The sequence below is a fragment of the Salmo salar genome, chromosome 11, assembly GCF_965601325.2.
Source record: "Salmo salar chromosome 11, fSalSal1, whole genome shotgun sequence".
Taxonomy (NCBI): Eukaryota; Metazoa; Chordata; class Actinopteri; order Salmoniformes; family Salmonidae; genus Salmo; species Salmo salar.
This window is the reverse complement of record NC_138301.1, coordinates 60692501-60707500: the sequence shown is the minus strand read 5'-3', so window position 1 is coordinate 60707500 and position 15000 is coordinate 60692501. Positions and strand designations below refer to the sequence as shown.

General features: G+C 47.8%; 1 protein-coding gene across 1 annotated transcript in view; it reads left to right on the top strand.

Moving 5' to 3' along the window:
• The window catches only part of LOC106588007 (corticosteroid 11-beta-dehydrogenase isozyme 2-like), a 13431-nt gene extending 1568 nt beyond the window's left edge, over positions 1-11863 (top strand). The window contains exons 2-4 of the mRNA XM_045714152.2: positions 1972-2157; positions 6881-7018; positions 10219-11863. Coding sequence (XP_045570108.2) covers positions 2037-2157; positions 6881-7018; positions 10219-10637 — 678 coding nt within the window. The 5' untranslated portion in view covers positions 1972-2036 and the 3' untranslated portion in view covers positions 10638-11863. The remainder of the gene's footprint in view (positions 1-1971; positions 2158-6880; positions 7019-10218) is intronic.
• Positions 11864-15000: the final 3137 nt, after the last annotated feature.

The following is a 15000-nucleotide window of genomic DNA, read 5'->3' as shown; positions in this document are numbered from 1 at the left end:
GTGTGTGTGCAACCACTAGTGTGTGTGTGTGTGTGGTTGTATGTGTGTGTGGTTGTATGTGTGTGTGGTTGTATGTGTATATATGTGTGTGTGTGTGTGTGTGTGTGTGTGTGTGTGTGTGTGTGTGTGTGTGTGTGTGTGTGTGTGTGTGTGTGTGTGTGTGTGTGTGTGGTTGTGTGGGCGTGTTTGTATGCAAACACTAGTGTGTTTGAGTGTGTGTGTGTGTGTGTGTGTGTGTGTGGTTGTGTGGGCGTGTTTGTATGCAAACACTAGTGTGTTTGTGTGTGGTTGTGTGTGGTTGTGTGTGTGTGTGTGTGTGTGTGTGTGTGTGTATCAGAGGAGGATGTAATCAAAGAACTTGAATTAAAGGTCAAACACTCTCCTACACACTCTGTCTCCTGGGTGGGCTGTGTGGGGGGTTGGCTGGGAGTCAAGGGTCAGCTGCATGTTTCACTTGGCTGTAAACAGCCCACTCACCACAGAGCCAGGTGCTAAAACCAGATGCTTTATTCTCTGGGATTAACATTTATTTATACCGGCAGTATTTAGATCCTGGTGTACCAGCCTCTCTCTCTCTCTCTCTCTCTCTCTCTCTCTCTCTCTCTCTCTCTCTCTCTCTCTCTCTCTCTCCTGGTGTATATTAATTAACAAACAGTAAATATTACACTCACAAAAGTTCCAAAAGAATAAAGACATTTCATATGTCATATTATGTCTATATACGGTGTTGTAACGATATGCAAATAGTACAAAAGGGAAAATAAATCAACATAAATATGGGTTGTATTTACAATGGTGTTTGTTCTTCACTGGTTGACCTTTTCTTGTGGCAAAAGGTCACAAATCTTGCTGCTGTGATGTCACACTGTGGTATTTCACCCAGTAAATATGGGAGTTTATCAAAAATCTGTTTGTGAACAGAGCCCCAGGACCAGCTTGCTTAGGGGACTCTTCTCCAGGTTCATCTCTCTGTAGGTCATGGCTTTGTTATGGAAGGTTTGGGAATTGCTTCCTTTTAGGTGGTTGTAGAATTTAACATCTCTTTTCTGGATTTTGATAATTAGCGGGTATCGGCCTTATTCTGCTCTGCATACATTATTTGGTGTTCTACGTTGTTTTGCAGAATTCTTCATGCAGAGTCTCAATTTGGTGTTTGTCCCATTTTGTGAATTCTTGGTTGGTGAGCGGACCCCAGACCTCACAACCATAAAGGACAATAGGTTCTATAACTGATTCAAGTATTTTTAACCAAATGTTATGTTCCTTTTCAATGCATATAGGCCCTTCTTGCCTTGTCTCTCAGATCGTTCACAGCTTTGTGGAAGTTACCTGTTGCGCTGATGTTTAGGCCAAGGTATGTATAGCTTTTGTGTGCTCTAGGGCAACGGAGTCTAGATGTAATTTCTATTCTTGGTCCTGGTAACTGGACCTTTTTTGAACATCATTATTTTGGTCTCACTGAGATTTACTGTCAGGGCCCAGATCTGTTAGGGCTCAGGTCTGTCAGGGCCCAGGTCTGTCAGGGCACAGGTCTGTCAGGGCCCAGGTCTGTCAGGGTCCAGGTCTGTCAGGGCCCAGGTCTGTCAGTGCTCAGGTCTGTCAGGGCCCAGGTCTGTCAGTGCCCAGGTCTGTCAGGGCCCAGGTCTGACAGAATCTGTGCAGAAGATCTAGGTGCTGCTGTAGGCCCTCCTTGGTTGGGGACAGAAGCATCAGATCATCAGTAGACATTTGACTTCAGATTCTAGTAGGGTGAGGCCGGGTGCTGAGGAATGTTCTAGCGCCCTCGTCAATTCATTGATATGTATGTTGAAGATGATGGTGCTCAAGCTAAATTTCTGTCTCACCCTCTCTCTCTCTCTCTCTCTGTCTCTCTGTCTCTCTATCTATCTGTCTCTCTGTCTCTCTGTCTCTCTGTCTCTCTCTCTGTCTCTCTCTCTGTCTGTCTCTCTGTCTGTCTCTGTCTATCTCTAGGTCTGTGGGGCTTGGTGAATAATGCAGGAGTATGTGTTAACTTCGGGGATGCAGAGTTGTCTCTGATGTCTAACTACCGTGGCTGTATGGAGGTTAACTTCTTTGGGACTCTGAACGTCACCAAGACATTCCTGCCTCTGCTGCGTCAGGCCAAGGGACGTATCGTCACTATCTCCAGCCCTGCAGGTGGGTGACACACACACACACACACACACACACACACACACACACACACACACACACACACACACACACACACACACACACACACACACACACACACACACACACACACACACACACACACACACACACACACACACACACACACACACACACACTCAGAAATACAATTCACCACATACTCATAGACACACCTCCCATATTGTCTCATCACAACGTTCAGGGTTTAAACCAGTCTGGTTTTGATATAAACACAACGTTCAGGGTTTAAACAACTCTGGTTTTGATGTAAAGACAACGATCAGGGTTTAAACAAGTTTAGTTTTGATATAAACACAACGTTCAGGGTTTAAACAACTCTGGTTTTGATGTAAACACAACGTTCAGGGTTTAAACAAGTCTGGTTTTGATAGAAACACAACGTTCAGGGTTTAAACAAGTCTGGTTTTGATATAAACACAACATTCAGGGTTTAAACAAGTCTGGTTTTGATATAAACACAACATTCAGGGTTTAAACAAGTCTGGTTTTGATATAAACACAACGTTCAGGGTTTATACCCGTCTGGTTTTGATATAAACACACATTATGTTACAATCAATGCCTCCAATCAAAAGCGTGTTGTTGTGTCCTACCATGTGGTTAAACTGATTACTACCCTGTCATAATGAATATCATGGTGGTGGTGTCGGTACATAACATTCTGTACGTCAGTGTATTCCTCCTAAATGACCGCTGTATCCCTACACCAGGGCTTTCCAACCCTGTTCCTGGAGAGATACCCTCCTATAGGGCAGGGCTCTCCAACCCTGTTCCTGGAGAGATACCCTCCTATAGGGCAGGGCTCTCCAACCCTGTTCCTGGAGAGATACCCTCATATAGGGCAGGGCTCTCTAACCTTGTTCCTGGAGAGATACCCTCCTATAGGGCAGGGCTCTCCCACCCTGTTCCTGGAGAGATACCCTCCTATAGGGCAGGGCTCTCACACCCTGTTCCTGGAGAGATACCCTCCTATAGGGCAGGGCTCTCCAACCCTGTTCCTGGAGAGATACCCTCATATAGGGCAGGGCTCTCTAACCCTGTTCCTGGAGAGATACCCTCCTATAGGGCAGGGCTCTCCAAACCTGTTCTTGGAGAGATACCCTCATATAGGGCAGGGCTCTCTAACCCTGTTCCTGCAGAGATACCCTCCTATAGGGCAGGGCTCTCCAACCCTGTTCCTGGAGAGATACCCTCCTATAGGGCAGGGCTCTCCAACCCTGTTCCTGGAGAGATACCCTCCTATAGGGCAGGGCTTTCCAACCCTGTTCCTGGAGAGATACCCTCCTATAGGGCAGGGCTCTCCACCCTGTTCCTGGAGAGATACCCTCCTATAGGGCAGGGCTCTCCAACCCTGTTCCTGGAGAGATACCCTCCTATAGGGCAGGGCTCTACAACCCTGTTCTTGGAGAGATACCCTCCTATAGGGCAGGGCTCTCCAACCCTGTTCCTGAAGAGATACCCTCCTATAGGGCAGGGCTCTCCAACCCTGTTCCTGGAGAGATACCTTCCTCTAGGGCAGGGCTCTTCAACCCTGTTCCTGGAGAGATACCCTCCTATAGGCCAGGACTCTCCAACCCTGTTCCTGGAGAGATACCCTCCTATAGGGCAGGGCTCTCCAACCCTGTTCCTGGAGAGATACCCTCCTATAGGGCAGGGCTCTCCAACCCTGTTCCTGGAGAGATACCCTCCTCTAGGGCAGGGCTCTCCAACCCTGTTCCTGGAGAGAGACACTCCTATAGGGCAGGGCTCTCCAACCCTGTTGCTGGAGAGAGACCCTCCTATAGGACAGGGCTCTCTAACCCTGTTCCTGGAGAGATACCCTCCTATAGGGCAGGGCTCTCTAACCCTGTTCCTGGAGAGATACCCTCCTATTGGGCAGGGCTCTCTAACCCTGTTCCTGGAGAGATACCCTCCTATAGGGCAGGGCTCCCACCCTGTTCCTGTAGAGATACCCTCCTATAGGGCAGGGCTCTCCAACCCTGTTCCTGGAGAGATACCCTCCTATAGGGCAGGGCTCTCCAACCCTGTTCCTGAAGAGATACCCTCCTATTGGGCAGGGCTCTCCAACCCTGTTCCTGGAGAGATACCCTCCTCTAGGGCAGGGCTCTTCAACCCTGTTCCTGGAGAGATACCCTCCTATAGGGCAGGGCTCTCCAACCCTGTTCCTAGAGATATACCCTCCTATAGGGCAGGGCTCTCCAACCCTGTTCCAGGAGAGATACCCTCCTCTAGGGCAGGGCTCTCCAACCCTGTTCCTGGAGAGATACCCTCCTATTGGGCAGGGCTCTCTAACCCTGTTCCTGGAGAGATACCCTCCTATAGGGCAGGGCTCTCACCCTGTTCCTGGAGAGATACCCTCCTATAGGGCAGGGCTCTCCAACCCTGTTCCTGGAGAGACACCCTCCTATAGGGCAGGGCTCTCCAACCCTGTTCCTGGAGAGATACCCTCCTATAGGGCAGGGCTCTCCAACCCTGTTCCTGGAGATATACCCTCCTATAGGGCAGGGCTCTCCAATCCTGTTCCTGGAGAGATACCCTCCTATAAGGCAGGGCTCTCTAACCCTGTTCCTGGAGAGTGAATGCAGGCAACGGGACTTGCTTCACATAGAGTTACAGAGACATGTAATGGAACGCAGTGTTTATACTAGTCAAGCTGTCATGGTCAGGCTGGATGTATGGAGCCGGATGAGACCCACTTGACACAGATAACTTACAGGTGGGCCTATTGTCCAGGGAATATCCCAAATGGCCTATTGTCCAGGGTATATCCCAAATGGCCTATTGTCCAGGGTATATCCCAAATGGCCTATTGTCCTAGGGAATATCCCAAATGGCCTATTGTTCTAGGGAATATCCCAAATGGCCTATTGTCCAGGGAATATCCTAAATGGCCTATTGTCCAGGGTATATCCCAAATGGCCTATTGTCCAGGGTATATCCCAAATGGCCTATTGTCCTAGGGAATATCCCAAATGGCCTATTGTCCTAGGGAATATCCCAAATGGCCTATTGTCCTAGGGAATATCCCAAATGGCCTATTGTCCTAGGGAATATCCCAAATGGCCTATTGTCCAGGGAATATCCCAAATGGCCTATTGTCCTAGGGAATATCCCAAATGGCTACCCTATTCCCTTAAATTGTGCTCTACTTCTGTACAAGGCCTGTCTGGTCAAAAGAAGTGAACTACCTAGGGAATAGGGTGCCATTAGGGGTCTCAGACAGGTTAGGAGAGTTTATGGGCTGACAGCAGTGACATGATGTTTTATAAACATATCTCTCATAGCCTGAAGGAAGAGCTGATGCATATTTTAATATGGATGAACCAGTGTCCAGCTGGCCAGCAGCATACCACCCTGCATACCACTGCTGGCTTGCCTCTGAAGCTAAGCAGGGTTGGTCCTGGTCAGTCCCTGGATGGGAGACCAGATGTTGCTGGAAGTGGTGTTGGAGGGCCAATAGGAGGTACTCTTTCCTCTGGTCTAAAAAATATCCCAATGTCCTAGGGTAGTGACTGAGTGGTATTAATGCAGCTCCAGGAACAATATGACCTCTGAAGCTAAGCAGGGTTGGTCCTGGTAAGTCCCTGGATGGGAGACCAGATGTTGCTGAAAGTGGTCTTGGAGGGCCAGTAGGAGAACTAGAACATGAAATGGTACACACCCAGAATATTAGTTTATGTGGAGGTGCTGACTAATGGTAAATAACTATAAACTATCAAAATAAAGACTAGTTGAATACTTCATGTGTGATCTCCCAGCAATTTAATGGGTAATTACCAATGTTTCGGCATCACTGTGCCTTCCTCAGGGTGATGTCATGAATATTTGTAAGAACAGTAAGAAACACTCTTTCCTCTAGTCTAAAATATATCCCAATGCCCCAAGGCAGTGATTGGGGACATTGCCCTGTGTAGGGTGCCTTCTTTCAGATGGGATGTTAAACGGGTGTCCTGACTCTCTGTGGTCACTAAAGATCCCATGGTACTTATCTTAAGAGTAGGGGTGTTAACCCTGGTGTCCTGACTAAATTCCCAAACTGGCCCCTCATACCAGCTTCCAATTGGCTCATTCATCCCCCTGCCTCTCCCCTGTAACTATTCCCCAGGTCTTTGCTGTAAATGAGAATGTGTTTCTCAGTCAACTTACCTGGTAAAATATATATATATTTTTAATCTTTACTGACATGTATTTTAATATGTAGGAATCAGTGTTCTTTTCTTATCTTTACTGGTGTCTTTTAATGTTGTCCATATAAAAATAAACATTAATCGAAGGGCAAAGTGCGTAAGTTACATTTTATCAATACTATTAAGATATTAGAACGTGATATGACTAGAGGAAATAGTTAACACGTGTAAATAGGATAAACAATAGTGGGGAAAGTTACGTCCCAGTCCCTTCAACCCTCTGAAACAAATATCTATTTAGATATATAAAATACTGACGTTGTGGTCTCTCTGTCTCTCTGTCTCTGTCTCTCTCTCTCTCTCTCTCTCGCTTTATCTCTCTCTCTCTCTCTCTCTCTGTCTCTCTCGCTGTCTCTGTCTCTCTCGCTGTCTCTCTCTCTGTCTCTCTGTCTCTCTCGCTGTCCCTCCCTCCCTCCCTCCCCTCCCTCCCTCCCTCCCTCCCTCCCTCCCTCCCTCCCTCCCTCCCTCCCTCCCTCCCTCCCTCTGTGTCCCTCCAGGAGAGCAGCCGTTCCCCTGTCTAGCAGCGTACGGAGCCTCCAAGGCAGCTCTCAACCTGTTCATCAACACACTGCGCCACGAAATGGAACCCTGGGGGGTCAAAGTGTCCACCATACTGCCATCCTCATACAAGACAGGTGAGGGTTAAAGGTCAGAGGTTAGGGGTTAGGGTTATAGCTGGAACCCTGTGGGGTCAAAGTGTCCACCATACTGCCATCCTCATACAAGACAGGTGAGGGTTAAAGGTCAGAGGTTAGGGGTTAGGGGTCAGGGTTCTCGCATCCACCATTCCACTCTTCTCATACTAGATAGGTGAGGGGAACCTGGGGGAGCAGGGGGAAGGGTTTGGGTGTAACACACAGTGGATATGAATGGGGGTCAGGGCAGGGGAATATGCAAAAAGTTGTCACATCCAACACAATGCAACCAGGTTCACCTTCCCTCTCTCTCTCTCTCTCTCCACCACCAAGCCCCCTTACTACCCCAGAATTCAAAACAGACCAGGTTCACCTTCCCTCTCTCTCTCTCTTTCCACCACCAAGCCATCTTACTACCCCAGAATTCAAAACAGACCAGGTTCACCTTGCCTCTCTCTCTCTCTCTCTCTCCACCACCAAGCCCTCTACAGTATCTACACAAATGTATCTTCCTCTGTCTTTGTACCTTTGGCTGTCTCTCTCTGGTGGAAGGTGATCTAAGGAGTACAGACTAATAAAGGGTGGTGTGACAGAGTGTAGATGCTAGATGGGATGGGGACTAACACCAGAGAGATGCTAGATGGGATGGGGACTAACACCAGAGAGATGCTAGATGGGATGGGGACTAACACCAGAGAGATGCTAGATGGGATGGGGACTAACACCAGAGAGATGCTAGATGGGATGGGGACTAACACCAGAGAGATGCTAGATGGGATGGGGACTAACACCAGAGAGATGCTAGATGGGATGGGGACTAACACCAGAGAGATGCTAGATGGGATGGGGACTAACACCAGGGAGATGCTAGATGGGATGGGGACTAACACCAGAGAGATGCTAGATGGGATGGGTACTAACACCAGAGAGATGCTAGATGGGATGGGGACTAACACCAGAGAGATGCTAGATGGGATGGGGACTAACACCAGGGAGATGCTAGATGGGATGGGGACTAACACCAGAGAGATTCTAGATGGGATGGGGACTAACACCAGAGAGATGCTAGATGGGATGGGGACTAACACCAGAGAGATGCTAGATGGGATGGGGACTAGAGGAGTGGAAACCCCATACAGGACAAACTTCATCCTGTCATTCTCACTCTAATCTTCTGACGACGGCCATAGCAGCGTACTAAATCAAAGTGGAAAAAGAGAAAATTACCGAAGGGAGATGGGAGCTATAAAAGATCTAGAATATAAACATGAAATAAGGTCCCTTTAAAACACCCACGTGTCTTTGGCAGTTAAGATTTTAAACATGCAATTTGATTCGTCTGATGTTTTATCCTTATTTATGTAGCTGTTTATTGTCGTGGTGTGTGAATACTGGTCCCTGATCTTATTCATGTACAACTAGCTGTCTGCCAGCGTTTTCCTGAACGCAGAGCGGTTCACACTGTATCCTCTAGAGTAGTATGGAAACAACAGACCTGTATATAGTCCATGTAGATATGTCTGGTGGTATTAGACTGGGATAGATGGATATCCCTACAGAACAACACAGACCTGTATATAGTCCATGTAGATATGTCTGGTGGTATTAGACTGGGATAGATGGATATCCCTACAGAACAACACAGACCTGTATATAGTCCATGTAGATATGTCTGGTGGTATTAGACTGGGATAGATGGATATCCCTACAGAACAACACAGACCTGTATATAGTCCATGTAGATGTCTGGTGGCATTAGACTGGGATAGATAGATATCCCTACAGAACAACACAGACCTGTATATAGTCCATGTAGATATGTCTGGTGGTATTAGACTGGGATAGATGGATATCCCTACAGAACAACACAGACCTGTATATAGTCCATGTAGATAAGTCTGGTGGTATTAGACTGGAATAGATGGATATCCCTACAGAACAACACAGACCTGTATATAGTCCATGTAGATATGTCTGGTGGTATTAGACTGGGATAGATAAATATCCCTACAGAACAACACAGACCTGTATATAGTCCATGTAGATATGTCTGGTGGTATTTGGGATATATGGATATCCCTACAGAACAACACAGACCTGTATATAGTCCATGTAGATATGTCTGGTGGTATTAGACTGGGATAGATATCCCTACAGAACAACACAGACCTGTATATAGTCCATGTAGATATGTCTGGTGGTATTAGACTGGGATAGATGGATATCCCTACAGAACAACACAGACCTGTATATAGTCCATGTAGATATGTCTGGTGGTATTAGACTGGGATAGATGGATATCCCTACAGAACAACACAGACCTGTATATAGTCCATGTAGATATCTCTGGTGGTATTAGACTGGGATAGATGGATATCCCTACAGAACAACACAGACCTGTATATAGTCCATGTAGATATGCCTGGTGGTATTAGACTGGGATAGATGGATATCCCTACAGAACAACACAGGAAGTGCAGCTGTCGCATGTGATCTTGATTGGTAGTAACAGTGTAATTATTTATTCATGCACTCATTATGCCGATCACCATTTGTGAACCAAGACAAACATTTTTACATGTTACAAACTTTATTTTATGCTAATAGCAGCACTGATGATATAATAGTGTGTAATTACATCCCATTTATTGTAGAGTGACCACATGGTGGACCTCAATCTGTCTCTTCTGATTGGCTCGCCATGTGTGGAACTAGACTAACATATTTACATATTATTAGCATTTTATTAGCATGTTATTATTACCGTATTAGCATGTTATTAGCATGTTATTATTACCTTATTAGCATGTTATTAGCGCCTTATTAGTATGTTATTAGCACCTTATTAGCATGTTATTAGCACCGTATTAGCATGTTATTAGCACCCTATTAGCATGTTATTAGCGCCTTATTACCATGTTATTAGCACCTTATTAGCATGTTATTAGCGCCTTATTAGTATGTTATTAGCACCTTATTAGCATGTTATTAGCACCTTATTAACATGTTATTAGCAGTAAATATTATGTATTGCTCTTACCTATGTATTAAATAATGATCTAAATTCAAATTAACTCAGTCCTTTATATATTCTGATTCCAGGTCAGTCCAGTAACCAGGAGTACTGGAATAAGATAGAGAACCTAAGGTGTAAGGGAAACTCGACGTTAACTCAAACCCTCTATATCTTCTGATCCCAGGTCAGTCTAGTAACCAGGAGTACTGGGAGCGTCAGTACAAGACCCTGATCCACAACCTGTCCGCAGGCCTGCTGGAGGAGTACGGGGAGGACTACACCCGTGAGACCAAGGACCTCTTCCAGCGCTTCGCCCAGTCGGCTAACGAGGACCTGTCGCCAGTCGTCAACACCGTCAGTGAGGCGCTGCTCTCCCCCCGGCCCCTGGTCCGATATTACGCTGGGCCCGGCGTGGGCCTCATGTACTTCATTTATAGTTATTTCCCTCTGAGTCTCTCAGACAAGTTCCTCCAGAGACTGTTTGTCCAGAAGAAGATCATCCCCCGAGCGCTGAGGAAAGAGAATGGTCTCAACGGCAGCCTCAGCCTCAACAACAACAACAACAATAACAACAACAACAACGCGGAGAAGATAAAGAAGTAAAACAATGAGATGTGTGTTTGTTTTGAGGTAAAAACAAAAACAAAGTGGAAGCTGTAGGACCACTTACGTCAGGTTAAAACACGCTCATAGTGTCGTTGTCTATTTCTGTTTGAATATTGTGGTTTTACATTGGTTTTCATATTGAAGGGCTCATTACATTGGTGTTCATATTGAAGGGCTCATTACATTGGTGTTCATATTGAAGGGCTCATTGAAGATGTATTTGAGTGGCTTCTCCTCCTGGTAAACGGCACACCAACATAGCTGGCACACAGAGACATATATTTAGAGAGTTTGGCCCAACTTTTAGAACCGACGCCATGTTAGCACCTTAATATATGGCTGGCACAAACACGGCTGGCACCAACATGGCTGGCACCAACATGGCTGGCACCAACCAGGCTGGCACAAACATGGCTGGCACCAACACGGCTGGCACAAACACGGCTGGCACAAACACGGCTGGCACAAACACGGCTGGCACAAACACGGCTGGCACCAACACGGCTAGCACCAACACGGCTGGCACCAACATGGCTGGCACAAACATGGCTGGCATCAACACGGCTGGCACCAACACGGCTGGCACAAACACGGCTGGCACAAACACGGCTGGCATCAACATGGCTGGCATCAACATGGCATGGCTGGCACCAACACGGCTTGCACCAACACGGCTGGCATCAACACGGCTGGCATCAACACGGCTGGCATCAACATGGCTGGCTCAAACACGGCTGGTATCAACACGGCTGGCACCAACACGGCTGGCACCAACATGGCTGGCACCACAGAGCTCTGGAAATACACCAGTCTGTCACATCACCACAGAGCACCTGGAAATACACCAGTCTGTCACATCACCACAGAGCACCTGAAAATACACCAGTCTGTCACATCACCACAGAGCACCTGGAAATACACCAGTCTGTCACATCACCACAGAGCTCTGGATTCAAGGATCTTATAGATGTTCAATTATATTTGCTGATGTTATTTTTAATTTGAACAGTTCGTCGTTGTTGTGCGTCTCTTTGTATTGTATTTTTCACTCCACTGAATGTTCTTCTTCAATCAGAGTAGCTATGCCAGTTTTATTTCATGAATCACTGAAACTGTGAATTTTACATAAAAAAAATTATTCTTAAAAATATTGTTAAAATAATGTACATTTTTCACCTATTGTTCACCTAACTTTGGTAATATTAAAAGTTGACTTTTTAAAATATTGTTGTTGTCTCTTGCCTCAGCAATCAGAGGAGAGGAGAGGAGAGGAGAGGAGAGGAGAGGAGAGGAGAGGAGAGGAGAGGAGAGGAGAGGAGAGGAGAGGAGAGGAGAGGAGAGGAGAGGAGAGGAGAGGAGAGGAGAGGGCAGAGGAGAGGGCAGGGGAGAGGAGGGAGGAGAGGAGAGGAGAAATGAAAGAAAGAGGAGAGGAGAGGAGAGATGAAAGGGGAGGGGAGAGGAGAGGAGAGAGGAGAGGAGAGGAGAGGAGAGAGGAGAGGGGAGAAGGGGAGGAGAGGAGAAAGGAGAGGGGAGAGGGAGGAGAAAGGAGAGGGGAGAGTGAGGAGAAAGGAGAGAGGAGAGGGAGTGAGGAGAGAGGAGAGAGGAGAGGAGAGAGGAGAAGGGAGAGGGAGGAGAGAGGAGAGGAGAGGAGAGGGCAGGGGAGATGGCAGGGGAGAGGGCAGGGGAGAGGAGGGAGGAGAGGAGAGGAGAGATGAAAGAAAGGGGAGAGGAGAGATGAAAGAAAGGGGAGGGGAGAGGAGAGGGGAGGAGAGGAGAGGAGAGGGGAGAAGTAGAGGAGAGGAGAAAGGAGAGGGGAGAGGGAGGAGAGAGGAGAGGGAGTGGGGAGAGGGAGGAGAGAGGAGAAGGGAGAGGGAGGAGAGGGGAGAGGAGAGAGGAGAAGTGAGGAGAGGAGAGGAGAGAGGGAGGAGAGGAGAGAGAAGAGAAGAGGGGAGAGGAGAGACGAAAGAGGAGAGAGGGAGGAGAGGAGATGACAGAGGGGAGAGAGGGAGGAGAGGAGAGGAGAGAGGGGAGAGGGAGGAGAGGAGAGAGAAGAGAAGAGGGGAGAGGAGAGGGGAGAGAGGGAGGAGAGGAGAGGAGGGGAGAGGGAGGAGAGGAGAGAAGGGAGAGGGAGGAGAGGGGAGAGGAGAGAGGAGAAGGGAGGAGAGGAGAGGAGAGGAGAGGAGAGAGGGAGGAGAGGAGAGAGAAGGGAAAAAGGGAGAGGAGAGGAGGGAGGAGCAATCAGCAAACACAGACAATAGCTCTCCTTCTGTCCTGGAAGGTGGGACAGTTTGTTGACATGCCAAGAGCCCATCTTTGACCTTTTTACTCAAACCTAACCACCCATTTATAATCTGTCAATTAGTATTTGGAGCAGGGTGTGCTAATTCCATAGCTGAGTTCACATGAATTAAGCCTCATAACATTGTATAACTGAAGAAAGATCGGGGGCGAGGTTGGGAGGGGAATGGTTTGACCCTACTTTGATTTGCTCAGCAGAATGTTCACATCCCAAATGTTACCCTATTCCCTATAAAATGCACTACTTTTAACCAGGGCCCACAGGAAAATAGGTGCCACTAAATAGTGAATAGTTTGCCATTTGGGACTCATAAGAATGAGTTTACTCTGTATGTCCATTTGAATAAATGACCAATGTTTTAGAGTTCCTCATCTACCCCCTAAATCGACCCAGGAGAGGAGAGAGGAGAGGAGAGGGGAGAGGAGAGGAGAGAGAAGAGAGGAGAGGAGAGGAGAGGAGAGGAGAGGAGAGGAGAGGAGAGGAGAGGAGAGGAGAGGAGAGGAGAGGAGAGGAGAGGAGAGGAGAGGAGAGGAGAGGAGAGGAGAGGAGAGAGGAGAGGAGAGAGGAGGGGAGAGGAGAGGGGAGAGAGGGAGGGAGGAGGGGAGAGGAGAGGGGAGAGAGGGAGGGAGGAGAGGGATCGACTCAGGTCTGGGTCCCCTCTTCCTAGAACTTCCTAGATGCCAGTCTTCCAAGAACCGTCAGAGATTCTGTGGATTTTGTGAAGCCAGCTGGGACCAATGTAGGAGAGTGGAGAGTGGAGAGAGGAGAAAGGAGAGGGGAGAGGGCAGAGAGGAGAGGAGAGATGAGAGGGGGAGGAGAGGAGAGGAGAGAGGATAGGGCAGAGGGGAGAGAGGAGAGGAGAGAGGAGAGGAGAGGAGAGGAGAGGAGAAGAGAGGAGAAGAGAAGAGAAGAGAAGAGAGGAGAAGAGAAGAGAAGAGAAGAGAAGAGAAGAGAAGAGAAGAGAAGAGAAGAGAAGAGAAGAGAAGAGAAGAGAAGAGAGAAGAGAAGAGAAGAGAAGAGAAGAGAAGAGAAGAGAAGAGAAGAGAAGAGAAGAGAAGAGAAGAGAAGAGAAGAGAAGAGAAGAGAAGAGAAGAGAAGAGAAGAGAAGAGAAGAGAAGAGAAGAGAAGAGAAGAGAGGAGAGGAGAGGAGGGGAGATGAGAGGAGATGAGAGGGGGGAGGAGAGGAGAGGAGAGAGGAGAGGGCAGAGGGGAGAGAGGAGATGAGAGGGGGAGAGGAGAGGAGAGAGGAGAGGGCAGAGGGGAGAGAGGAGAGGAGAGAGGAGAGGGGGGGAGGAGAGGAGAAGAGAAGAGAGGAGAGGAGAGGAGAGGAGAGAGGAGAGGAGAGGAGAGGAGAGGGGGGAGGAGTGGGCAGAGGGGAGAGAGGAGAGGAGAGATGAAAGAGTGCGCCCAGAGAACAGCGACCACTGATTGTTTTGGGGAGTGATCAGTGATGAAAACGCTGTTGGTTTGAACTCACTTTGATTAACTGAGACAGGACAGAGGCTTGGTGTTTATAGTGTTTGTTACAGCATCCATCTGACCGCACAGCCACTGGACAAACATTACAACAGAGAGTTTCTTCACTTGACTGATTCACGCTTTTTCATGGAACCTCTTGCTCCACTTGTGGTGTGGCCACTTACATAAACAAGAAAATTAACACACACACATATATATACGGATACACACATGCGTTCGCTCACACACACACACAGACAGACAGACAGACAGACAGACAGACAGACAGACAGACAGACAGACAGACAGACAGACAGACAGACAGACAGACAGACAGACAGACAGACAGACAGACAGACAGACACAACATTCATAACTCAGTGTAACTTTTGCTCCAAATTTAACAAGTTCATTCCCCTTACCTCACCCTCACCCTCACCCTAACCCTAACCCTCACCCTAACCCTAACCCTCACCCTCACCCTACCCTAACCCTCACCCTCACCCTAACCTTCTCCCTCACCCTAACCCTCACCCTAACCCTAACCCTCACCCTCACCCTACCCTAACCCTCACCCTCACCCTAACCTTCTCCCTCACCCTA